The sequence below is a fragment of the Pangasianodon hypophthalmus genome, chromosome 20 (genome assembly GCF_027358585.1).
Source record: "Pangasianodon hypophthalmus isolate fPanHyp1 chromosome 20, fPanHyp1.pri, whole genome shotgun sequence".
Classification (NCBI taxonomy): domain Eukaryota; kingdom Metazoa; phylum Chordata; class Actinopteri; order Siluriformes; family Pangasiidae; genus Pangasianodon; species Pangasianodon hypophthalmus.
This window is the reverse complement of record NC_069729.1, coordinates 8,269,733-8,295,803: the sequence shown is the minus strand read 5'-3', so window position 1 is coordinate 8,295,803 and position 26,071 is coordinate 8,269,733. Positions and strand designations below refer to the sequence as shown.

The following is a 26,071-nucleotide window of genomic DNA, read 5'->3' as shown; positions in this document are numbered from 1 at the left end:
TTATAAAATTCCTATTTGTAACAAAAATAAAACATTAGATTAAATGTGTTTAATTTGGATTTTGTTTTGGCAGCTATTAGATATAATGTGTATGTGACAGCTAACTTTATTCTGTTGCTCTGTTAGCATGATAGCTAATGGACAAGCTAAATAACAAGACCAAACAAATTGTAATATAATGCTAAACGAAATTTGTCGAGGTTGTGTTAATATAAAGAGTAGTAAAGAAGTAAGAAGTAAATCACTATTGGAATGCAGAGGGCAGTTTACTTTGGCTGACACGTAAAAAAAATATTTAAATACAAATGTAATTTAAAAAAAAAGAAAATTATAACATTCTGTTTGCAGGCCATTTGCTTCATAAGATAGTGTTTATTGTTGTTGGCTTTTGAAATTGTCCTGGTTAGTAAGGTGCCTTGTGTGATATGCACTTATTGACCTATATAAATGAACAATGATGCAATCTTGTTTAAGAAATTTCTTTTTCTTTCTCTCTCTCTTTTTTTTTTAACATTTTTTCATTGACGAATATAAAACACTTCGCTGGAGCAGACTGAGAAATTACAATACAGTTAATTCTGAATACTGAGTTTTTTAAATTAAAGATTTATATTAGAAGTTGATTATTGCTGACTGGTCTCAGATCAGTCTGAAAATGCCTGGACTGTTGGTAATTTGGCACGGGTGGTGTAGATGGTCCTGAGACTGGTTAACTGGCAGCTGAATGGCCAGACTTGGCACTGCCAGCAGGTTGGCTGAGGTAAGCGGAGAGCTTGGTGATGATGGACGCTTTGAGCGAGAAGAATACCTTGCTTGTCCTCTGTGACTGAGGGGCTTTTTGCTGTGCGTCTTTGTGTATCTGTGTTGGTGGTAGACTGCTGTCACTGGGACACTCCTCCCCAGAAAAGCCCTTGCCTGAAAGAGTAATTTATACACACATTCAGTGGATGCTTGTATGGGTTCTCTCCACTGCCGGGCTCTCTGTTTTGAAGAGGCTCTGCCTTGATCTCTAAGTCTCTGCCTCAGGCATTTCCTGTATCTTACCGAAACAGCCCCTTGTATACAAGTATCCTATTGCAGAAAATTAGAGATCCTTAATTAATGCAGAAGGCCATATAGAGGGCTAAGTATTTTAATTTATTTCCATCACTAGGAATCTTAAGTGTACTTAACTCTTGTCTAATAATAACAGATATCTGTTTATCATAAAACCTTTTTTTTTTTTTTTTAAATATGTATTTATATTACAGAGATTAAGTTCTGGTCATTTTCACATAACAAGTGATAATATAGTTGCAAGCAGCAATTAAGGGGCCAAGCACTTTCTGGCCCTACCTCATAGCGACAGAGGAATACCAAAAGGGGTCCATCAGTGTTTGCTAGTAGATACTAAATTTCATGGCAAAATGTCAATTTGTTGCTGAAATATTGTCTCATTTCCTGTTCATTTTCCTCCCAAGTTGCAAATGAACGTGAAGCTTGTTTGTTAACAGCAGGTTGTGTTGCATGTTGCCTAGTTTGATGTCAGTATGTAAAAGCAGTGCTCAGAAATGGTCGTCAAGTTCGTTTGCATGTTATGGATGTACCGTCTCATAGAAGAATGATTTGATGTTGAGTGGTTCAAAATTTATGAACAGTTTTGCTAATTCATGAATTATAGCACCCACTCCAGGTGAATTTAGACAAAATGTCTTGGAGTCCCTTAGATTCTGGTCCTTCACTCATGTATGAAGTTTGGTCTTAATACGTCATACCATAGCCCTCAGTTTTTCCATCAAATTTGTTTGCGTGTTATGGACAAACCATCCCACATATCAAAAATCTGAGAAACATCTTTTGTTCAGTTTGGTCTCACAGTTCTTTAATCCAAATTTCGACGATTGGACAAAAAAAAGGAAAGAAATGATAAAATTCTATAAAAGACAGAATTCCAAAAAGATTATGAAAAATTTTTTTAAATGGCAGAAAATCCAGTATGGTGTAAATTAACACTGTGGTATACTTTGAACTTGGCACGAGTACAAAGAATTAAAGGAAAGTAGAATTGCACTTGTATAGCATTGCTTTAGAGAGTTATTTTTACAAATGTATGTCCAAATTTGGCCAGTTGGTGGCACTTGAGTGCTCAAGGGGCACACACCAAATTTGGTGTTTCAGTAGCTGAGACTGTCCTCTATGACTGTGCCAAATTTCCATAAAACTTGTACAAAGTGTTCTTTGGGCTGCCAGAGACTACCATGTCCAAGTATAATAATAATATTAATAATAAAGAGAACAAGAAGAAGAGAACATACAAATGGAATAGGGCACTTATACACCTTCTGTGCTTGGCCCTGAAATATTTCTGGCAATGAGCACACAATCCGGTGCTTGGCCCCTAATAAAAGTAAGTAGAAAAAAAACATACAATTTTAATAGAGTGCTTATGCTCCTGAGGTGCTTGGCCCTAAATATTACTTGTTATTGCATTTAAATCAGTCAGAAGCATTTGGTCACATGACCTGCCACAAGCTCATACCCTCATACAAGATCCTCATACATGTGAAGAGATTTTCTTAGTATGTCTTTATATATTGTTTATGTTCCTGAGAATTGTGACTGAGATAATGTAAACGGTTTAGATATCATTATCGAGTGTTTTATAATACGGTGATAAATCAAATGATATGTCATCCACTGCTAACCAGGTTAAAGAGTGTTTAGAGAGGAGGTCATAGAAGAAGAAATAATGGCGTGTGCTATAATGGATTAACATGCCTATTGCCACCTGATACCATCACATGTCAGGTGGCAACGAGCGTGTTACTCCGTTAGGCCATGCGTCATTAGAAGGATACCACGTGTTTACTGGCCATAGCTAATTTGACCACACCCAGACCAAATTACAGGCTTCAGCCTCCTCATCTGTTCCCCTATCCCCCTCACCCCTTCATCAAAGGGAAATGATGGATGAGCAGAAAGAGATATATGAAAAAAATAGACAGTGATGGAGAGAAGGAAGGAAAAATTGAGTCAACTGGGACTGTGGTAATATGACTGCTTTGATTCACAGACAGTCCTCATTGTTTCACGTTTGACTCCACGAGAAGAAGAGCTGCACTCTAGACCTTTTGATACTTTTGGCAGACATCCAGAGTTAATAGGAACAAGCTTTTAGCTGTTCAATAGATCAGGAACGTTGATATAGATTGGTGTAATTTGGCAGAATATAACTTTGCCCAGAGCCTGAAGCTGTAACCCTCATTTTTTTATGCTTAAAAACACTAATTCAATGGAGGGTGTCAACCCACGTGTGAATTTTAGATTTTTAGTTTTTAAATTTCTGTCATATGTAGGTTTAGTAGAAATGATAGGGTGCTAATTTGTGATGGCAGGAGAGAGAGAAACAGAGAGAAGGAACGTGACTTTGTGGCAGACCACAAAACACAGATTTCTAGTTTATTACTCCAAGCAAACCAAGAGATTCAGAGGGTGCTGAAGTCGGTGGAAACATAAAATCCCCATTTTTCTTCCTAGTTGCATAGAAACAAAGCTAGATTAAATTTCCGGGAATGACATATGAAGCATGAAACTGTCATTCGACATCAGAATGAGCCTTTTGAGAGTGATTAAATTGGTGACTCAGTTTCAGTCATATTGACACAAGAGTCTGCCCACCAGTCCTTTATTTACATAGTACGACACCCCCGATGTATCAAATGACACCCACCTAAATGTCTGTGTTTGCGGAAAATTATGATCTACTTAAATAAAAATGGGGCTTTTTGGATAACCTGTGTACAAGTCTTTATTATATTATAGAGAAAAAAAATCAGAACATTAGAGAGAAAGTCTGAATTTTTGGTCAGTGTACAACTAGTTACAGTATGTCATATTGTGTAGAGTTTGGGGAAGTTTCACAAATATGGAAATGCAGGAAGATTGAATTCAAATTCAAAAAGGATCCTGTCTTTTCTCTCCTCTGTTTGATCCTTACTCTGATGCTTACCAAATGCGATCAGTTCACACAAGTATTACGACTTTAATCTCAGAATATTAGGTTACATTGTTCAGTGTATTGGCCATCATAGAAAAAACTTGCAGTTTGTTACAATCACCAGAGAGAAAGAAGGAAATTAAGATAAAAGAAGAAGAAGAAAAAAAAAACTCAGTGCATCAGAGGTTTACTACTTTCAAACCTGGAAGTAAAAAGCACTTAAAACCTTATTTTATGTTAACTAGATGTATTGTTAGAATATTGTAGGGATTTTATAGATGATATTGATAATGAAGATGGTGATTTAACCGGATATTTTAGTTGTTATGCAAATCTGATTGTTTAGAGGCACCAAATATGGAAATGATGAATACCCATGATAGGTACAGGTTCTTAAAATTTGGCTCTCGGGTTTGGCTTCAACCCTAATCAAACACACCTGAACAAGCAAACCAAAGTCTGCAGGATTACTAGAATATTACAGGCAGGTGAGTTTGGCGGTTGGAGCTAAACTCTGTAGATTTGAAGAACCCAGATTTGAAAGAAGTGATAGATCATGCTTCACTGTTACCATTTTAGACCTTGTTGACAAGCATAAGCTATTGTATGTCAATCATAAACATAATTACTGTAAAATACTGTGCATTTTTATTATGTTATTTGTATGTTACATCTTTTCATTTCTCAAAATGCATGAATTAAGTAGGCTTTTCCCCAGATTTCTACCAGCCCAAGCTCTGTAACCAGTGGAGTCTCAAATGCAAAATTTTTACAGCAGAATCCTACTATAGAGGACTTATTTCTTTAAAAATTTCAGTTTTGTATCTGGTCCCCCAACAGAGATATTCAACCCAAAAATAAGGGCAATTTTATAAAATTGCACTTTCTCACCCCATAAAAAAAGAGAGAAATCTCAAACCTGAAATGTTCTGCATGCACACTATACTTACCTAGGTACCCCTTAAAAAATGAAGACTGAGACTCGAACCCTTCCCATTATAAATTGACCCTAATAGTGGAACTGTGAGCAGTCTTGAGCATTACATTGGACTTAAGTTCTAAGTCTAAGGAACAAGAAAGTGCAAAATGGTTATATATGTACATGTACCTTGTAATGTGCTCTAGAGATCAGTTTTTGTTCCAAGGAGCTAAGACCATCCTGAGCCAAGATACTGAGGTTTCTGTAAACAACAGTATAACCAAAAATTGTTGTGTGCCATGACACAAAGATGGCCATCGTGGTTAAACCAAATGAAATAATAATAAGAATAAAAAAAAATGGTGATTTTGCAATACCAGTACCCAGAGGTAATCAAAGAAAATTAGGAAAATTAAAAATGGTCAAACAACCTGTATTAGACCACTTGAGATGAAATGACCCTATAAACAGTTAAAAAGTGTGATATGTCATTCATTAATAAATTAAAAATAGCAATCGTTGGCAAATTGTTATGGTCTAAGCGGAATAACACACTTCAGACCATCGTGTTATAGGAAAATAATTCACATCTGCTTCACGTTCTGCTGCATCACAGCAACCCGGTTACACATGCAAAGAAATGCTGTAGAGCAAAGATGCCTTCAGAAACAATGAAATTAAATGTTTCTTGTTTCTTATTTTTGCAGAAAAACCCAGCAGCCTTCATTATGTTTTTGTCTGAAAAGTGTCTCTTACGTAATATGCTCTTCCTTTACTAACATACAAACTTTTTTCTGTAACATTTAATTTTGTGCTGGAAAACTAATGTTTGGAAATCGAAAATGTTTTTCTACTGACTCGATAATGTAGAAGCCATAAAATTAAAATCTATAACAAAGTTTGTATTAAAAAAAATAGAGTGTCTAAGACTTTTGCACAGTACTGTAGATGAACAATGCCTTACAACTGTAATATAATTGAAAAGAAAAGTGTTTGTTTGCTCATTTGTTTGTTTGTGTGTTTGTATATAATTGAATGAGCCTCGATTATGGCAACCTGAGGAAAAAATCAACTGCTTGTCTTCCATATCAAATATCAAGCAATCTAGGTTTTTCAACCATATACAGTACCAACAGTAAACTACGGTGCTGATATAACAGCAACATAAGATAAATACAATAAATAAAAACACAGTAATGGTCACGTCATTGTCAGGATTATGACCGTGATTGTTGTCATAAGATATAAGGTATAGTCATTATTAAATGTCTCATAAGCATTGATTCTATGAAGTACCATATTTACTATGAAGTACCAGTAAATATAAGTACAGTAAATTTCCGTAAGGTTATTTGTGTTTAAATATTACTTCAACCCTAATAACCCTAATAAGTGTGGATAATCCAAAAAAAAAAAAAAAAGATATACTGAAAACTATATTTTTGTTCACTGTGGTTATCTAGCATTTGTCTAATATTTACTTTTTATCTTGTCCTGTACAGCACCTCTGTACTGAATGTTGTAACATGGTCCTGGAGACACAATAGTTTGTCCCACTGTGTGTTTATACAACGATGGGATGAGAGTAAAGTCAACTTGACTCGGAGATACCTTTTTAGTCTTATCTGAGTACTTTTGTGGTTTAACCAAACAACAGGATTTGTTTAAGGGAAGCTCATCCTAGATCGTGCATGAGGCCAAGTCCTATCCAAAGAGTGATGGCTGACTGACTTGTCCAAGCATGTTAAACGTACCTGTGTGTGTCTAGCTTAAGGCACGAGGAGGAGCAGAGCTCCAGCTAAATGCCAGTCTGATGAGGCATCTCACAGATAGAATCGCACCTTTGTCTCAATGCGCCGGATGTCATCCGGAGAACAGGCAGGTGTTGACACCCTGTTTAAAACACACACGCTACACATACTTTGAAACACAGATGTGAACACGCACACGCAGACACAGTGTGGAAATCAACATTTCACAACATCCTAACACTGTTATTATGATTTGCTAATCATAAAGCACTAACCTTCAGGGCTAAACATTATTTAAGATCTTTTACACAGACCAATGAACGCAGCATGTGATATCAGCCACAAAGTACTTATTGGTTTTTTTTATTTGTTATATTGTTGCTTAATTCCTGTTGAGGACTGGCTTTGTAAACAAAAAAAGAATGTGGTTCATGTGATACCGTGTCTGTCAATATTAGCAGTGCTTCACCTCCTGTTAAATGGCCACAGGGTGTCAATGTTAGCTTCTTGTGGAAAAACAGCTTGGTGGAGGTCCGAAGTGCTGATAGCACACATCTTTGTTTGAAGATAAAGTGTGCAACATTTCATGTAGATCAAATATTAAATGTATGTTACATAATCCTGTGTTTTGAGAAGGATTTAGAACTTATCCTATGCATGTGTTATGAAGTAGTGGACTGTATGACTTACACTGCATTCGTCAACAGTGGCTTAAAGTCTCCATTAACATACATAAGAGATAAGAAACAAATTTTACTGAGGAATTTAGAAATTATTCAGTCAGCAATGTCATGAAGTAGTGAATGTTTCTGCTTGGACATTTGTGTTGTTTAGAGACCAGCTGGAAATAAAAATGAAGGGCTTCCGTGCTATTTTGGCAGTCGCCATGTATTTAACCTGCTGATACGTTATCAGCCTTGAAGTACGGTCTCTCTAGAGACTCCAAAATTAGCACTCCTGCTGTTCAGAAGATAAAGGGGCTTAAAGACACTTGCAGCACCGGTTTGGTCCAGTTAATAGCCATGCCACGCGTCCTCCACAAATAACCCACATTCTTTCCATTCTTGAAGCATGCAGCTACCTGTTCCACTTTAATCTCCCTTGGGGAGGGATGGCCACCATCTCCACCCCTCTTTTATCCCTTCTTTCATCACTTCCTGTCATACAGCTCATTCTTCTCTCCTTTATTTCCTACATGTGACCAGTATCGCGCACTGGAATTACAGCATGCCAGGGGTTCTAGCATAAAGTGATCAAATTGTCTAATAATAAGATCCAGGTTGTATAATAATAAGATCCAACTGTTGGGCCTGGGGCGAAATGAGAATGCTTACACGTTTATTGCGTGCTAAACTCATTAAAATGTTCTAACAGAACCGTACCTGGCTTTTCTGCCCGTTTGAGTAGACAGAATCAGGCAATAATGGTGAGCAAGCAACATCTTTTTTAAGGGCACAGCTGCTCCTTCAAATCGTCTTGGTTTACAGATTAGCGGGAAATTACAAGTTAATGGGCCATGGTGAAAACAAAGGCCATTGGGCTGGAATGTTTTAATTGGCCAGTGAGAGTTGGAAAGAGCGCTGTGGGGAGTTGTGAGGAGTTCAGCCTCATTCTTTGGGCTGCTGTGTGGCCAGACTATGATATATAACTATTTTCCCCCTATTTGACAGGAGCAGCCTGAGTGTGAGGCATGAATTATCTGTGGGAGACACTTTGGGTTTTCTGTGGAGGCTTTGTGTGTGTTGAAGTGGAGGGCCTGTGTTTGTGCTGAAGGGTAGGATATCTTTGTGTGTCTAGTAAGAACTCCCATCTGTGTTGACATTCCAGTCATGCCAGTGACCCTGAGGAATAGCGGGTGATATCACAGGAGGTGAAAGTTTAAAGGCACTGCCCAGAGAAGAGATGATTCCAGACTATGATTGAGTTTAGGTGCATAAGGATCAATATGGCAATTACAGCAAAGTGTATTGCGGGCCAAAAGTGTAAATTCTGACTGTAAATTCTGGGTGATAACATGCCTGAGATATGATCTCATTAAGGCTGAGAATTGGCTGTGTTCTGAAAACCAGACTCAAATGATTTTATCTCTGTCATTTCATAGCATTATGTGGTCCAGATGAGAGTAAAGGCCAGCGTGAGGCCATCTCTCATTTGCTACCCAGGTGCAAACTGGATAACAAGACTGAGCTTGGAATCTTAACATTTCTGAGAACTAACTCCTGAACTCCACTTCTTCTGTGTACCACACATGTAGTGCTAGAAGGAACTGGTATGGTTTCTCCGTTCAGTGACTTTGTTTACTCATGGACCGTTTGCTTTCCAAAAGTGTGTGTGTGGGTGTGGTGGATGCTTTCTATGGCTATACATATGTGATAGTTAAAATGCAGCCACTTGCACATTTCTGTCAACTCTGTCAACACACATTTACACAAATTTGGAACAGACCATCTATCATTGTATAGAGTGTAATGATTTGTGTACAGAAGTGATTCAGAGTGAGTATTCTGACAGAATGGACACTTTAAACCAGGCCCAAATTCTCATGAGGAAATGAGAACTACTCCTGTTGAGTAGTGACCTCAATGTCTTACTATGATAATATCATCTGTTAATGAATGCTGTGTGATTGAGGATATCCACGAGACCTTAACATAAATTAACACAGGGTTTGTCTACCTGTGAAATCCCCATACTGATGCCTTTTTCAGTATCTTAATGATAATCACAGCACTGATCCTCATGTACACTCTCCGTCTACTTCATTAGGAACACCTATATACCTGCTCATTCATCCAATTATCCAATCAGCCAATCATGTGGTAGCAGTGCAATACGTAAAATCATGCAGAAACATGTTGCTTTAGTTAAAACTTTAGTTAATGTTCGTATCCAATATCAGAATTTGTAAAAAAAAAAAAAAAAAAAAAGACTTTGACCCGAGGCATGGTTTGAGTCATGGTTGTTAGTGCCAGACAGGCTAGTGTGAGTATTTCAGAAACTGCTGATCTCTTGGGATTTTCATACACAACCATCTCTAGAGTTTACACAGAATGCTGTGAAAAACAAACAAACAAAAAAACATCCAATGAGCATCAGTTCTGTGGGGGGAAACACCTTGTTGATGAGAGAGGTCAGAGGACAATGACCAAACAGGAACAGGTTAAAGTTGACAAAAAGACTTTGATAGCTCAAATAATCACTTTTTACAACCGTGTTGAGCAGAAAAGCATCTCAGAATCCACAACACATCAAAGCTTGAGGCACATGGGCTACAACAGCAGAAAACTACATCAGATTCCAATCTTGTTAGCCAAGAATAAGAATCTGAGGCTACAGTGGGCACAGGCTCATCGAAAGTGGATAGCTGGAATAAGAAGCTCAGTGCTGTTCTTCTCTCCAGGGGAGGATTTGCCAAATCTCAGATGTGGCAGTTCTGATTAGTTTGAAAATATTTTGATAATTTTCATGAAGAAAATTATTTTCAATTATAAAAATATTAGTTGCTTTTTTTGTAGTTCCATTCAAGGCTCAGCAACAAAGCTAGGCACATGTGGACTTACATGAACTTTTAACAAATTTTCCACGACTGGCCTCCTCAGAAAATTTATATCAGGATGTAAGAAAAATGAAGTGAACTCCTCCTGCACTCATACTATTGCAGCAGAAGAGATATGTCCAATTAGTCAGTGAACTCTGTGTTCAAGTTCATTCTTCAGAAAAGCAGGCTTCAGGGAGGTTCCAGTCTGTTTTGACTATATCTCTTGCTCATAAGTTTGAATACTTGAGTAAGACCAGTCCGAGAGTCTATACAGAAATGTGGCTCGCACGAGTTAGACATAGCATACGTTGTTCTGGAATTCACAGCCCGTGGAGAGAAAAAAAACCCTCAATTCTCTTTATGCCAAACTGAATAGGAAACTTTATCAGAACAAAGTAGGGTTACATTGGTCTTAATGCTGGGCACATGGCCGTGACGGGACAGGATAAATAATGGGGCAATCCCAATGAGGAGTTTGTTTTGGCAGTGAGGACCAGAGACACGAGCCTTGTGTCTCTTGACTGATGAGGGTTGACTGGAGAGAAACAGCAGGAGCTGAGTAGCAGTGGCAGGTTGGACAGAAAAGATGGCGTTGTGTCTGTGGTTAGTTAATGGTGTACCAAGACTCAACAGGCAGCTACAAGCGGGCTGACTCACACTGTGTGTGGGCCATCTATACTGTTATGGCTCACCCAGAAAGAGCCACTTGTTAGGAGAATGGTCAGTGATGGTGCATTCAGGATACAGATGATAGGACTCAAGCTGGTAGAGAGGTCACACTCCGATTGGTCTATATTTGGCTTTGGCTCATTTAATAAACAAACTCTGCATCTTTGGACTGGTCCTAATCTCCAGCCTGTCTTTTAGGCCATTGTGTAAAGTCTAGTTTCACATGATCTCCCCGTGCGTGGGTTTTTTTCCAGGTTCTCCAGTTTTCTCTCATTGTCCAAAACAATGCATGTAGGTGGACAGGCTAAGATAAATTGCCCCTAGGTGTGAATGAGTGTGTGAATGTGTGTGTGTGTATGATGCCCTCCAATGGACTGGCATCCAATCCAGGCTGAATTCTCCCACCTTCAGCCCAGTGTTACCAGGATCGACTCTGGATCCAGTGCGACCCTGACCAGAATAAAGTCCTTACTGAACATTAATGAATGAATGAATAAATTATTTTACACATTTAAACTGGGGCCATATAATGACAACTCTCAGTGAACACAATTTAACTGAATGTGGACATACATGAATACATCATTCAGCATGATCAGATAATGTGTTTTAAACAGATACAAATACAGATATGAATACGAGGCAAACAATTTTTTTTTTTTTTTTCAGAAAGGTCAAACGTCAGGTTGAGACTAGAGGTGTGCAGGAGGTTTTTACTTTCATGCGGGCAAGCAGTCAGATATGAAGCTTGTGGAACAAAGAAAGACCACATTCCTTGGTTAATGTGAACATGAATGTGAACGGTGCTTTTACAACATTCATTCATGCATCCTTAGTAACTGCCTGGTCAGGGTTGTGGTGCTTTAAATTTCACTACTAGTTTGTCTCTAAAGGTACAAACAAAAATATTAACTGTGTGAATGGGATTAAACAAACAGTCCCACGCACACCTCTATTTCATACAAAAAAGAGATAGAAAATAAACCCCTTCTGGTTTAGGCCACACCTACTTTAGGTTTAAATCCAAATACAGATACAGATAGTAATAATTGGAGCAATAAACAGATACACATAGTGGCACTGAGTTACATGTCTAAAACACCATGCGCTATTGCTCTGCTGAGTCTGAATCTGTGGCATCTGAAACACTTAGATATACAGACTTTGCTCAGAGCTGGAAAACTTCCTCCGTTCCACGCAGAAATCCAATCCAACTGGCTGAGACCTTGGGTAAATTGTGCTATGCGATGTTATGCAATCTTCTGTGGTTCATTAGCTTTGAACCTCTCTGTATTTACTTCTATACTGCAGGTGAATGGTTTGAAACAGAAAGATTCTGGGTTTAAATCTTAACTTTGTTGAGTAATTTAGTGTATGGATAATAAGAATTTGCTGAAGGAGTTATGCATCAGAAGCCCAGCCCTATAGGAGTTAATGATTAGAGTAGAGAGCTGGGGTGGAGGAAAGCAAGAAGGCTGGGGCCATGCTGAGGGTGTGTGTGTGTAAGGGTGTGCGTATGTGTATGTGTGTGTGTGTGTATGTGTGTGTGTAAAGAGACAGCAGGATCGGTCGTGGTGTTTAAATCCAGCTGGCTGTTCCACTGGGAATGTAATCCATATGCGAGCACGAGTTCAGCTGAAGGAGAAAGGAGAGATATCACTCGCAAAGAAGCGATTGTTTTTGCTTTTCTTGTTTAAATTCCACTCATACCCAACCCCTGGATCCTGGCTGCTTTTTCAGCCAGGAAGTGAGAGACGGGGAAAAAAAGAAAAGCAAGCAGTAGTAGGAGTCGCAGGAGTCGAAACAGTATGATGATAGAAGGAGAGGAGATGGTGGATGAGGGTGCAGCGCGGTAGGTCTTCTACATCTTTGTTGTTTTTCTCGTGTAAACACTTGCTCTTGATTCGGTCGTAGCGAGTTATGGGCTGTTGTGTCTGGATGGGAGGTGAGAGGGGACCATGTGGAGTGTGTGTGTGTGTGTGTGTGTGTGTGTGTGTGTGTGTGTGTGTGAGGGGCATTACAGATGGCTTGTGTATAGCAGAGAGCAAAACAAAGATCTAAAGATTTATGTGTGTTTTTTAGGTTTCATGATGTTAATGAATAACTAGTTGGCTTTGTGTCTCTACTTTGCTCCCTTGCTTAGTTTGCAGCTCCTACTTCAATGTTTGTCCATCACTCAATTGGCATTCCTATCAGTAACAGCTAGGAGTGATGGGAGAATGAATGGAAAGGTCTCAAGATTTCAGAAATCATCATTAGAGTTGTTGTGACAACTTTTGTTTTTTGCCTTAAGTCTGTATCTAGGTAAATGATTTAGACTACGTTGACCTTGGGACCACATAACTGCTAAAACATAACTGCTAAACCCTAAAGAAGACTTTGACCACCCAAGAAACTCTCTCTGTTTTAATTCTTGCTTTTTCTGGAGCTTCATAAAAGAGACACTGATGCCATCTTATTGCCTTGGAGATACTCTCTGAGTGAGGACCGTGTTTCTTTGTCTGAGTTTGGTGCAGGGATCAGGGAGAGGGTGAACTTGAGGTTACAGATATAAAAGTGACACTTGGAATATCTCATTTAATAATAGTCCACTTGGCAGCCTTTGAAAAGGCTAACACTTAAGAACAGTAAGCACCGCCCAACAGTAACCAAGCTGATAAAGCTAATAACAAGAAGAGTTTTGAAAAGCTCTGGATTCTATAGGTGATCGTTTTGTTTCAAAATCTGGGAGGTTCTCAGAGCTTAATAACTGGTCACAATATCCGGTTTGGCACACTTCAAACTCAGACACACCTGTCTGTCTGCCAGAATGTCTTGTTTGGCCTTTCATGAAGTCATCAGGAAGCTGAATGGATATTTTTACGGCTGCTCAGGTGGACAGTCTTTTCACACCTAGACGAAACCGGCAGGACATGTTTGTTAGGATTTGTTTTTAACGATCACTTAATGATCGCCTGTGTATGAAGGAGAAGTCCTAAGGTGAAGGCAGCTGTCGAAATTTGTGTTGATTTGCAGTAACACAGCGCTGTTGTGTTGGCACGAGACACCCTGTTATTGCAAGCTGGCAAAAAGCCACGCAGTTTGTCTTATGAGAGTCTGTCATAGCGCAGTTTGTCTTCAGCACCCATAGGAAAGATGTATTGTTCTGAGGAATGCTTTTTAAACAAAAGCATTTGTGTGTGTGTGCGTGTGTGTGTGTGAATATACGCAGCTACGTGAGTATGTTTATGTAGATAGGGTAGATGATAAAGACCGTACGTGCTTTCAGAAGATGGTGAAGTTTGACTCGATCAACCAATCAAGTAGAAGTTTAAAATAGTGCATAGATGAGATCTTTTTATCTGGTTCATGGAATCTTCTATAACTTTTATTTGACGTTACAGAAATGTGATTGTATTAAGTGGGCCTCATTTATCAAACTGTATGCAAACAAATTTGCTCGTAAATGGTTCACAGGAGATATTTGGTATTCATGAGAATCCAGTTAATTAAAAAAAACATTCGCATCCTACAAGAGCTCCCACGTTAGTGTAAATTCTATTTCAAAAGATTGTTTGGCTTCAATTTGTATAATCATATAATGAGTTAGTAAACATTTAAATATGGATTACGTTGACAAATATAAACAGCTTATTTATTTCGGTTACAAAGTGAAAATTTTGTGCAACTCATTATCATATTAATGACGTGAAAGAAAGCAATCCAAAACAAATCCATAATTTAAGACAAATAAGACTAGCCTTTCAGTTAAGGCAAAAGAAATGACACCGTGTAACAGGAGGAAGAGTTAATATGTGACTGTTAGGTGACACGCTGCGATGGCTGAGCTGTGTTGCTGGAATATTTTACTCACACCATGTTTAGGAGGCGCTTTTTCATTATTTAGATGTCATTTTATCTTTTCCAGCTGTCTGTGAGCTTTTTCCTTCTATAGAGTTTTATGGGTGTCACTAAATGTAAACTCTATAAACTCACATATTTACAATTTATTTTGGTTTAATTTAATTGGAATCTTTTTATTTCTGTAAAGCTGCTTTGTGACAATGTCCAATGTCCATTGTTAAAAGCACTATACAAATAAAATTGAATTAAGTTGAATTAAATGTAAATCAGCCATGTTGTGAACGCGTTTGTCAATTTAAGAGTGATAGGCATTTATCAGTATACATCTGTGAGTACGAAGAAAATCTGCACTACCAAAACATTTGTAAATCTGACAGGAATTATTAGATAAATGTGACCTATGAAAACATTTACACACAACGTTATTAAAAGATTGATAAATGAGGCCAAGTTGCATGAACAGGAGGTGATAAAGCTCCTGATTAGGTCTGAAATAGAAATGTCTGTATATACTGTAATTGTGTTAAGCTGTAAAATCTCTTTGCTGCAGTTTACACAATACAGTATTTGTAACAGTGTGGCCTACAGTGTACCATCAGAGGGGCACGGAGGATTAGGGAAGATTTGCTTGGCCTAAAATTTATCATTAAATTGGAAACTCAGCTCACCATAAAGGCCTAATTTCATGATTACCCTCAGAGCGAACTGTAGACACCCACATGGCCTCATTATGTCTGAGTCACCGTTCCCTCATCAAAAGAGCACTTAAAACTACATTAACGCTTTAATGTTTAGCATCTGCAGACGGTGCATTCCAACTTCAGGAACCAATCCAACTCCTACTCGTCAACATTTGTTTTCATGTTTAGCCCAACCAAGCTAATTAAATAGCACGCTGCCGGGTCAGTGTTTGTTTAAACCAGATGATCTGGTAACTGTAAAGCAGTGAATGATTGGGGTTTTTCTGTGCACAGTAGGCTTGTTGTAGTTTATTCCGTCTCTGCGAGCAGGAGGTAAATATACTCAAATTAGGAATTAGGCTTCCTGAATGAAATGATTTATTTTTAGAATGAGAAACGAAACAATAAGTCATGGTTGGAAAACAAATTACTGTAGGCCTATTTAGCTGTACTGTTATCTTTTTTTTTTTTTATTTATAAAAGATTATTATTTTTTTCCTATGCAGATTAGATTGATAGTTTTGTAAGCCGAGATACATTTTCTTTCATCTTTGGTGCAGTTGGAAGTGTGTGTGTGGTTGTTGCTGCCCCACTCCATTCTTTCTCACTCATTATTTCAACAAACTGAGTTTTTAAAGTTTTTTTTTTCACACTCACTCAGCATTTTCTTTTACTTATGCACATACTGTACACACGGAAAGAGTGTGTAATAATTATCCCAGTCATGGGTGTATCAAATTACCTGTAACTAAGTGCCAGGCTGCACATTTGCCTATCTTATCTAAGTTATGCTAGGTAGATGTGGATGCTCTGGCTATGCTGGTGTAGGCCTTTGCATGCTACGTAGCTCAGATCATTGATGTATGGATGTTTGATTTCATCTCAACTCTGAAATGAGACTTTCATCTGCAATGCACCAGCAGTGGTGGGGATTTTATTGGACTGGTATACTTCATATTTTTCCCTGCGGTGTGATCTTTCCTTAAAAAAAGTGGTACATTTAGGAGAGGAGTGATAAAACTGAGTGCAAAAGTTTGCGCCCCCATGGTTTATGAAAGGAGAAAATAGGAAATGCACCACTATTTCATTAGGCAACGGTTCAGCATACAAATTCATTCATTCAGTCATCTTCATTAAGGGCTTTATCCCGGTCGGGGGAATGATGGATCCAGATTTTATCCTGGGAAAACTAGGTGTGTGGCATGGAAATATCAATATCACCATGCACACACACTCATTTGCAGAGCGTGCAAATTATTAGAGAATATTAATATCACATTTAGCAAGGGCGATGCCAAACTTTTGGTCTGGTGTCTTTTTTATTTTCTCGCTATTAATATCATATATTATCATATATATCATATATTGATATTAATATATTAATATCAATCGCTATTTGACCATTTTTGACCATTTTTTGCTCGGTCTAATGAAGGAACATTTGTCAAACCTAACAAACTTAGCCTTTTTCATGTTGTCTAAGGGTGTGCAAACTTTTGTACTCAAATGCCAGTGAGGAAGAGGAGTGGAAATGTGGGGATTAGTTTACATAAACTGAGATTGTGAGAAGGAAGACCTTGTACCAACTACAAAGTATAAACATTATGTTGCTCCATTCAAGTTTCCATTCAAGACCTTGTACCAACTACAAAGTATAAACATTATGTTGCTCCATTCAAGCACTAGAAAGCCACTTAACAGTAATCTTGAACCCAAAAATCACTTATACTGATGTTTTCAATGTGTTTTTTTCAGCAGATGGCGTGGGTAACCGTTTGCTGCTCACTAATTTGATTCATTCCTTAACTCACATCCGGGCTACATCAGTGAACATCTTTCATTGAATAAATCATGTTTAATACTTGTTCAGAGGAGGAAGCTCTATTTCCATCCGCATGTTATTATTCAGATTAAAGGCTCTAGTAGTGATTTAATGGCGGAATGAATAGGGAATTTTCCAGTCCTTCAGATGTACAGTCTGCTGCTTCGACGTGTCTTATTTTTCGGCTAACTGAAGAAGCCAGATTCCAAATGTAATCTCCGAATTTGGTTTAAAGTGCATTCCTAGCCCTGATCCTCCACTCCGTCTAGTGCCATCTCTTCTTCAGCTTTTGTTAACGCCCTTGCGTGCATGAAAGGAGTCTTCACCGTTTCTTTGTTTCATTGGTATGCTTCAAGCACCCCATCGCCCACTGAGGTACCTATTGCTCAAGATTTCAGGTCCTGCTGGACAGTCTTGAGAAAGAAGCAATACTAGCAGGATTACAAAACAAACATGATACTCTGACGTTTCATGTACTTGACACATTGTTTTTCAGACCACGTGCAGTCTTTTTTTTTATGTAGCAAAGAGATCCTATTTCTCTTTGATATCAAGCTTGTTTATATAATTCGAACAATGTTGTATATTGACAATAAGTATTAATATCTTTATTTCATAAGATTTTCCAAACCTGCATCTGATCAGCAAAACCTCTTAAAGAAAGATGTATTGGATGATTATGCTATCAGTTTTCTGTCGGAGTTTTTTTTTCTTCCGAAATTCTCCCCAACCTTTTTTTTTGTCATGAATGTGGTGGCTCATTTGATCACCTTAAACAACCTTGTGCAGTTAAAAAGCCCACAGGTGACTCAACTGATACTGCAGATACTCCAGGCAAGATACTCCAAGATCAAATATCCTCAAAGAGATCAATACGCTATCTTATTCTTTAGGCCTTTTTGTAATGTGCCAGACTCTGGCAGCTGATGAAATCACCATACAAGGCTAAAGTTTCGTTCTGTGTGCAGATTTATAGTTACAGCACACACACACACACACACACACACACACACACAAAGAACTCTCACAGTTTTTTCGGCGAATGGAAAATAAACCATCTGAAATCCTGAGCAGTAGTGCATACACACTAGTTAGTCTAAGGTGTGTGCTACTATTGGCATGTATTTTAACCTGTCAGAGCATGATTTATGCACAGCCAGATTACTTATTATCTCTGATGATCTCTGCTCTGATTGCGGCATCCGCAGCTCCATCAGTACGTCTCCATCTCTTTGCTCTTCAGGAGCCAGCGCCAGTAAGCCATTGCTTTGTTCGCTTTGGCAACTTTGACTGTAATTGCAGTCTTGTTTGACATTTGGCAAAAGGATCAGGTGTGTTTTTTTGATACGCTTTAAGCTCCATGAGCTTCCTTTTTTTTTCATACTGGTTTCTGTCGTACATGTTTAGCAGGCCTAGTGTGCAAACACGATAAAGAAAACTGTCAAGGCAGGATTGCACAATGAAACAAATGGAAGCTTCACTGAAGCTCGAAAGGCGCTCAGTGAGATTAGAGATTAATTAAGATCTAGCTCTTTAGATTTACAAACATTGGAAAAAATGTGGTCATAAGCAATAAAACCTATTGTTATGCAAGATGGCCTACTCCTATGGCCTACTTTATAATATTAGAGGGATAGAAGTTATTCTCTAAAGAGTGCTCCATTTACTAGGGAGAGACAGAGAAGGTGAAAGAAACCAATAAACCAGACACTAGACACTCATCACTCCCCTGTGTATGATGTCATCAGGATGAGTCTGACAGATATATACACTCTACCCAGCTCACAAGATTGATGGACCACCGATTCACTGAAAGCCTGTGAGAAATATAACCTGATGAACTCCTTTTTATTTTTTCTTCCCCCCAAATTCCATTTAGATTTTCACTCTATTTTGAGATTTCAGCCTCTTAAATCAAAATGTATGATGGAAGGAATAAAACAGGGCAGGATGTACAATTCCAAGGGGAAAAAAATAAACAGTGAGGTGGTGTGATGTATTAATTCTAGGATTAATTATGACTTGATTCTTTTCCAATACCCACACAACCCAGAGTGCTTTATTCTGCGTATTCCACCGCATCTTTTCAAATGATTCTTTTTCTCTGGTTAAGAACAACACCTTCAGTAGCTCCATGTAATGTACGTTCTGGATGAACATCTGTGATACGAGTTCTCCAGCTACTAAAAAATGATGCGCAGTGAGTTATTTACATGTCAGAGCTGTGGTGTTATGGACAATGAATCAACACTTACTCTGGCTAGCTAGAATGAAGAATTCAATGCCATAGGTTTAAGTAACAACAAGATTGTGTTGAAATTCTGTAAATTCAGTGGAATCTGCCATCTACGGAAGCAGAATTTAGCAGAGGCTAGGAATATTACATAAAGGCATTTGTTCAAACGTGATACATACACACATACATCAAACATAATCATAAAGACTCTCCTGTGTTCATCCCAGGACTCATATATTATACACATCATACTGAAGCTCCTTTCAACACAAGTAGTGCTGTTTGACTTTATAGTATACAGTAGAAGAGTATTGAGGCGGTGTTTTCAGGTTGTCCGTGTGTCTGTCTGAGATTGAGATTAGTGTAATATCTCAAGAACTAGTGGATGAATGTTTGTAGGATCTGTGTAAGGAATAACACATGACAGACTGTGCGGATATTCGAAAATAATGCATAGCAGAGGGGTGTGATGCAGCACGATGCGCAGCAGAAATGCATTATTTTTGTATACCTGCATGATCTGTCATGTTTTATTCAGCAATTTGAAGTGAAGTGACAAGTGGCCAAGCATGGTGACCCATACTCGGAATTTGTGCTCTGCATTTAACCCATCCAAGTGCACACACAGTAGTGAACACACACACACGGTATTGAGGGTGTAAGAGAGCACTGGTCATTCACTCCCCCCACCTACAATCCCTGCCGGACCTGAGACTCGGACCCACGACCTTCGGGTTACAAGTCCGACTCTAACCATTAGGCCACGACTGCCCCCTTTTTTTTTTTAAAGTTTTAAAAAAAATTTAAAAACGAATACAGTGTTTAATTTATTAATGAATGACACATCACATATAATATATTATATAATATAGTTATAGTTAGATTTAATGTGGAATGTCCGAGAGACAAGTTAGTTGCTGTTCTCACTTATGTTATAACCATGATAAACCCTCACCAGTATCCCCTTCTCTCTCTCTCTCTCTCTCTCTCTCTCAAAAAAAAAAGCAGTCTGTCAGCGGGAAAACGTAAACTCCTCGGTCCTGAAAATCTCTACTGGTAAACTTTGCAAAGCACAATGAATATTACAAAGCACTTATAACCGAGACTCCTTCCATAAAAATTAAATAAACATCTCCTACCAAAAACTTCACCCCATCAACGATTATACGTTTTACTTTGTTAAACAGCTGTTACTATAGAAACAATAATGTATTCGAACGTGCACATGAACCACGCTGTAGTATGAATGGAATTATCATTGTTACAAGCACATGAACTGTTTAGATTTTGGAATTTATGTAAACAGGGTCAAGGTCAAAAATCTGAAATAATTTCTGTTTAATAACTTCCTTCCTGTTTGTCATACAGAGATGTTACTTACATGCTTACATTCAGGAACTCAAGGCCCAGTTTCTGGCAGTGTAATTCTTGTTGAAAAAAGTGGTTGCATGTAGGATTTGTATGGACTTATCCAGGTGAACTGATTACATTTTGGCACTGATCCAAACATAGTGGTGTATATTAAGAGTATTTGAGGCGTACAAAGGTCTAGACTCGTTGGCGTCGGGTTCTACTTGTTTAAATTAAATTAAATTGTATGGTGCAAATTAATGTGCCGGTGAAGTTAAGTAGAACCATAGTGATTTAAACCATAGTGATTTATTGGCTGAGTGAACTGATTCATTACAAAACGTCTCCAGCTTGCAGTTAACGCAAACGCATGCGCCGTGTTAAACTGACGCATTCGAGATTTAGGAGTGGATGTCAGATGCTGTTAAGAATTGTGCGAGGTGTTGAAAGTGTTGTGCTACACCGAGTTGGCTGCAAAAACTCCAAGTTCAATCAGCTGCCTTTCTGCACCAAGAGTTATTGATCTGTTTGGATAAGCCTGAGAGATCAAAACTCCACGACTACACAGGAGAGTGTTTTATTATAAATTACACATGGTTTTAATGCGGCTTGCCTTTCCCACTGCCTGCAGGGTTTCTCTCTCTCTCTCTCTCCTTTTTGTCTTCTAGAGTAAAAAGCTGTAAGAGGACACTCTTAATAAGCAATCATAAGCAATGAACTGTACAGCACAAGGAAGGGAACGGGGAAAACATATTCTTCACTTTATCCAGAGTAGAATACAATTGGTTTTCTGTAATTAGTGGCCAATAAAGTTCTGTTTTTGCCTAAAAGAGGTATTTTCACTCATTAAGTGAGTAACCGACCATCTGACTGTCTGATCCCATTACTATAACGTTCAAAGAGCGAGTGTACTGCAGGCATCCGAACACTAGATGGCAGTATACATCTGAAGCAGGTCTAAAGCTAAATGCACGTACTGTATATATACACATAAAACATGAACCAAATCTGAAATCATCACATGCCGTACTTCATCAGTTTTCACTATTTTCATCAAATGCATTCAAATATTAAATCTTTTAAAGGAAGAGTACACCCTGAGACACAATGTTACATATGTTTATTTTGAAATATTCGTGATTCTTGAGCTAATTTGTAGGTTGGTGCTGTATTTTCATTATTCCCATGTGAAGTTAGTAGTTGTCTGCTGTGTAATTATGTGTGGAGTCACGGGGGAAATTATTATTGCTAGCACAGTTGTAATGGCATGAACGTTTGAGCATACAGATGTGTACAGATGAGGAAGTGAAAGGACTAATGGACTAAAGCACTGCTGCATCACTTGCGGTGGAGATGAAGTGAGAGCTAAAACCCTGTGGTGCCACTATCAGCAAGTATTCGAATGGCATTGTGGGTAATGTCAGTTTAAACTAAAAAAAAAGACGCAACTCAATTTCATTATAAAATAAATCTTGGATGCCATTAGATTGATATGCAATTTGTTCAGGGTGGATTTTTCCTTTAAGTGTTATGAACTGATACTGAGCTGCAATGTGAGAATAAGGGTATTAGACTGGCATTTAACAGAGTTAGTGATGTATTATGAAACAAGCTTTGTGGACATCCACACACACACACACACACTGTGATATATCTAAACACAAGCTTACTCTCTTTCATACCTACAGGTTGGCTGTAACTGAGTATTGTAGCGCATAAATGCAGCATTGCATCATAAATTCATATGGTCGGGTCTGCACTACTTCATCAACACATCATAAATGACCATGATATCACTGAATCACTTCCAGTAATCAGCTGCACTATACAGAACACTTTGTTCGGGTTTTCAGTTTAAACATGGCCGATTTGTTTTAGCTCTAATTTGTAACAGGAAAGATTTCTTGTAAATTTAAGAGAAGATCAAGAGATGGTTTTTATTAGCTTCTCAGATACAAAACAGTATCTCTCATTTGCAGAAATGTGAGGAAATAATAAAAAACATGTCACTTGATGAATTATAATTGATATGAACAGTCTTGTTATGATAGCTTTAGGACTGCAATTGTCGTGATCAGTCTTGCACTCAAGTCTCCATAAGTGATCAGTTGATAACTTCAACAAAATAGACTTCACGTGAAAACTATGATGAATTTCCTGGTTACACAAGTGCACTTTTTGATCATGTAGTACACAGTTATAGAAGGGAATTATTTATAATTGCACTGTCCGCAGTCACCCAGATGAGGGTGGGTTCCCGTTTGAGTCTGGTTCCTCTCAAGGTTTCTTCCTCATGTCCTCTCAGGGAGTTTTTCCTTGCCACCACTCCCTCTGGCTTGCTCATTAGGGATACATTTCTAAATTCATAAGTTTAGAACTTAATTTATATATTTTTGTAAAGCTGCTTTGTGACAATGGCCATTGTTAAAAGTGCTATAGAAATAAAACTGAATTGAATGGAATTGAATGGAATGTCAGTTTCATTTAATAATGTTAATGTGATAATAATGGGGTACTTTATGAAATGACTGAAAATGATTTTTCAGCCAGTGTAGAAACTGTACCATTGCTGACATTGTGCAGTTTAACTTCATAGTCATTTGCTGATGGCATAGATGTAAATTTAGAAATATTTACAGACAAAAACTAAGTACACCCTATTTATGACCATGAAGTGGCAAGAGATGACCATTAGCTGACCACCTGACCACATCCACAAATGTAATATTCTTATATTATTCTTATTTGTTTTCTTTTTCCTTATTTTCTTTGTTTCTTTTTATTCTAGTAATAATGTACTGAGAATGCTGTTATTACACATTATGTGGATTGGAGCCAGTTAATGAGTGAAAGCTGTGGTTTTTAGCAGCATGTGTGGAGTCGCTGTGCAGTATAGCTGTAGCCGTGCTGCGTCGTCAGTGGCTTACCGTGCCGCGCTGGTGCCTAATTATCCATCCCCCATCCCTCCCTCCACTCATCCACTGCGTTCTCCAGCAGCCGTGCCGCTGTGGATGTGGCTGCTGTGGTGGTGACTGGTGTGTGTGTGTGTGTGTGTGTGTGTATGTGAGTGACCGCCATCTTGGTGAAACAGGAATTGGGGAGGGGCTTATGGATGCACAGATATACGCACACATACACATACAGTATGTTAAAGATTCATCTTGACGTGACTGGACGTATTGGCATTGCTGTGCATATTTTTCTCCCATCGTTGATGAAATGAATCTCTGATGTCAGTGTAATTACACTAGAGTTTGTCATCTCTATTGACATTCATAGAAAACCAATATTCTGTAATGACCTTTTGTTTGGAGTGTTTTTTTTTTTTTTTAAGATTTACTATGATATATTTTTCTGGATTAGAAGTGGCAGTGGTAAAAAACAAACAAACAAACAAATAAATAAGCAAGCACGAAGGCTTCCTTTGCCAGAAATGAAGAAGAATCTATCAGGGTTCTTCATGTGACAGGCCAAATGTAATGTTTTTTTTTTGTTTGTTTTGTTTTTTTTTATGAAGGAATTGTTGGAGAAGATTCAGTAGCTGAATCAGTGGCTTGGGAATACGGAGTACAATAAGAGTAGGCACCGTGCCATAAACTCCTCACACGTGTAGGGAACTTGAATGCTTGGGGAAACAGTTTTATACACTGATCTGTTTTGCCAAGTCAAAGCAAAAGAAGACATGTCATTCATTAGATTGGGATTGACTGATTGACAGGAATTTGTCACTGTTTAATACTGATGCATTTGTAAATATTATCAGGAGCAAATCCCTTCCTGTGAACATGCCCTTGCATGTTGTTTTTTTATAGGCCATTTTTTTATAGCTGACTTGCCAGAACAAAACCCTGAGTGTCTGTATGACATCAATCCTGTTACTTATAAGAAATAAAAAAAAATCAGTCAGGTTTAAAAAAAACAACAACAAAAAAACCAAAAAAAACCAAAAACAAAACGGAAAGAAATCTTTCCACCTCGACAGAAATCATAAGCCGCTTATTGTCCGCACTGTCCCTGGGTGATCTATGAGTGAGACTGCTGTCTGAGAGCTTATTAATAGAATTCATTGTGAAACCCCAAGAGCACTGATAACAAACTGACCCCCCTGGATGACCTTCCTTGTTCCATTCGGTTGTGCGTTCCTTAGAATGTTAATCATAATATTCATCTGAAAAGCAGCAGCAAGAGCTCAACCGTAAGCAAGAATAAATGCAGCATCGTTGTTTAGGTCAGAGTCTATAACTTCAGGGCTTAAATCCAGAATAAACATCTGTCTACCACTTCATGCAGAAGTTATAAACAGCACACTGGAAGGCGGAGATTTTTGCATATAGTACACAGGGTCACACTCAAAAACTCTTTGTACAGATACACTCAGAAGGCAGCACAGTGCATCTATAGACTTGATAAGGTCACAAGACATGGTGGTAGGGGCCATAGCTACTCTCTTTTACGAGGACAACATGGCTGTCAGTTGAAACTTTTGGTCCTTGTGGTTTCTTTACTTGAAGAGTGGGAGGAAAATCCATCCATTCTTCCATTTTCTGTACCGCTTATCCTACACAGGGTTGCAGAGAGCCTGTCCCAGGGGCCACAGGGCACAAGGCAGGGGACACCCTGGACAGAGTGCCAAGCATTCACAGGGCACATTCACACATACAGTCACTCAGTACAGACAATTTAGAGATGGCAGTTATCCTACAATGCATGTCTTTGGACTGGGGGAGGAAACCAGAGTACCCAGAGGAAACCCCAGAAGCATGGGGAGAACATGCAAACTCCATGCACACAGGGTGGAGGCAGGAATTGAACCCCCAACCCTGGAGGTACAAGGCAACTGTGCTAACCACTAAGCCACCGTGCCTCTGGGTGGAAAATTAAGAACGGAATTAATTTTCATAGTGAACATGAAATGCCTCAAAACTGCATGCGTATACCCTTAGAGAAAAAAGTCACATGTACTTCACAACCACATGATTCACATGAGAAATTCATGAATATCCAGAGTCAAGTTTGGTGAAGTGTGAGAGCTGTTTTCGAGCTCGATCTGAAGATCTAAAGAACCTATCCTTGGTCCTTGGTCCTTGGTCTGTGATCTGATCATGGCAGCAGTGCTCTGGTCAAAGGTCTGGATCCCCCTGTATAATTTCTTGTAACAAATGATGTCTATTATTATAGATTTACATCACATTATTAGCCATAATGGATGCTAATTAGAAAATGTTGTGTTCAGATCGTATAAATCAAGTGCATCATTTAAATGGAGTGAACATATTTTTAATAAGCA

General features: G+C 38.4%; 1 protein-coding gene across 4 annotated transcripts in view; it reads left to right on the top strand.

Moving 5' to 3' along the window:
• plekha6 (pleckstrin homology domain containing, family A member 6) overlaps positions 1-26,071 on the top strand; it is a 103,072-nt gene that overhangs the window by 27,866 nt on the left and 49,135 nt on the right. Inside the window, exon 1 of one of the 4 annotated variants that reach the window (XM_053227304.1) lies at positions 12,342-12,705. The exons of the other annotated variants lie outside the window; for them this stretch is intronic. Coding sequence (XP_053083279.1) covers positions 12,662-12,705 — 44 coding nt within the window. The 5' untranslated portion in view covers positions 12,342-12,661. Of the gene's footprint in view, positions 1-12,341; positions 12,706-26,071 lie in introns of those variants that run through there. 4 annotated transcript variants of the gene reach the window in all.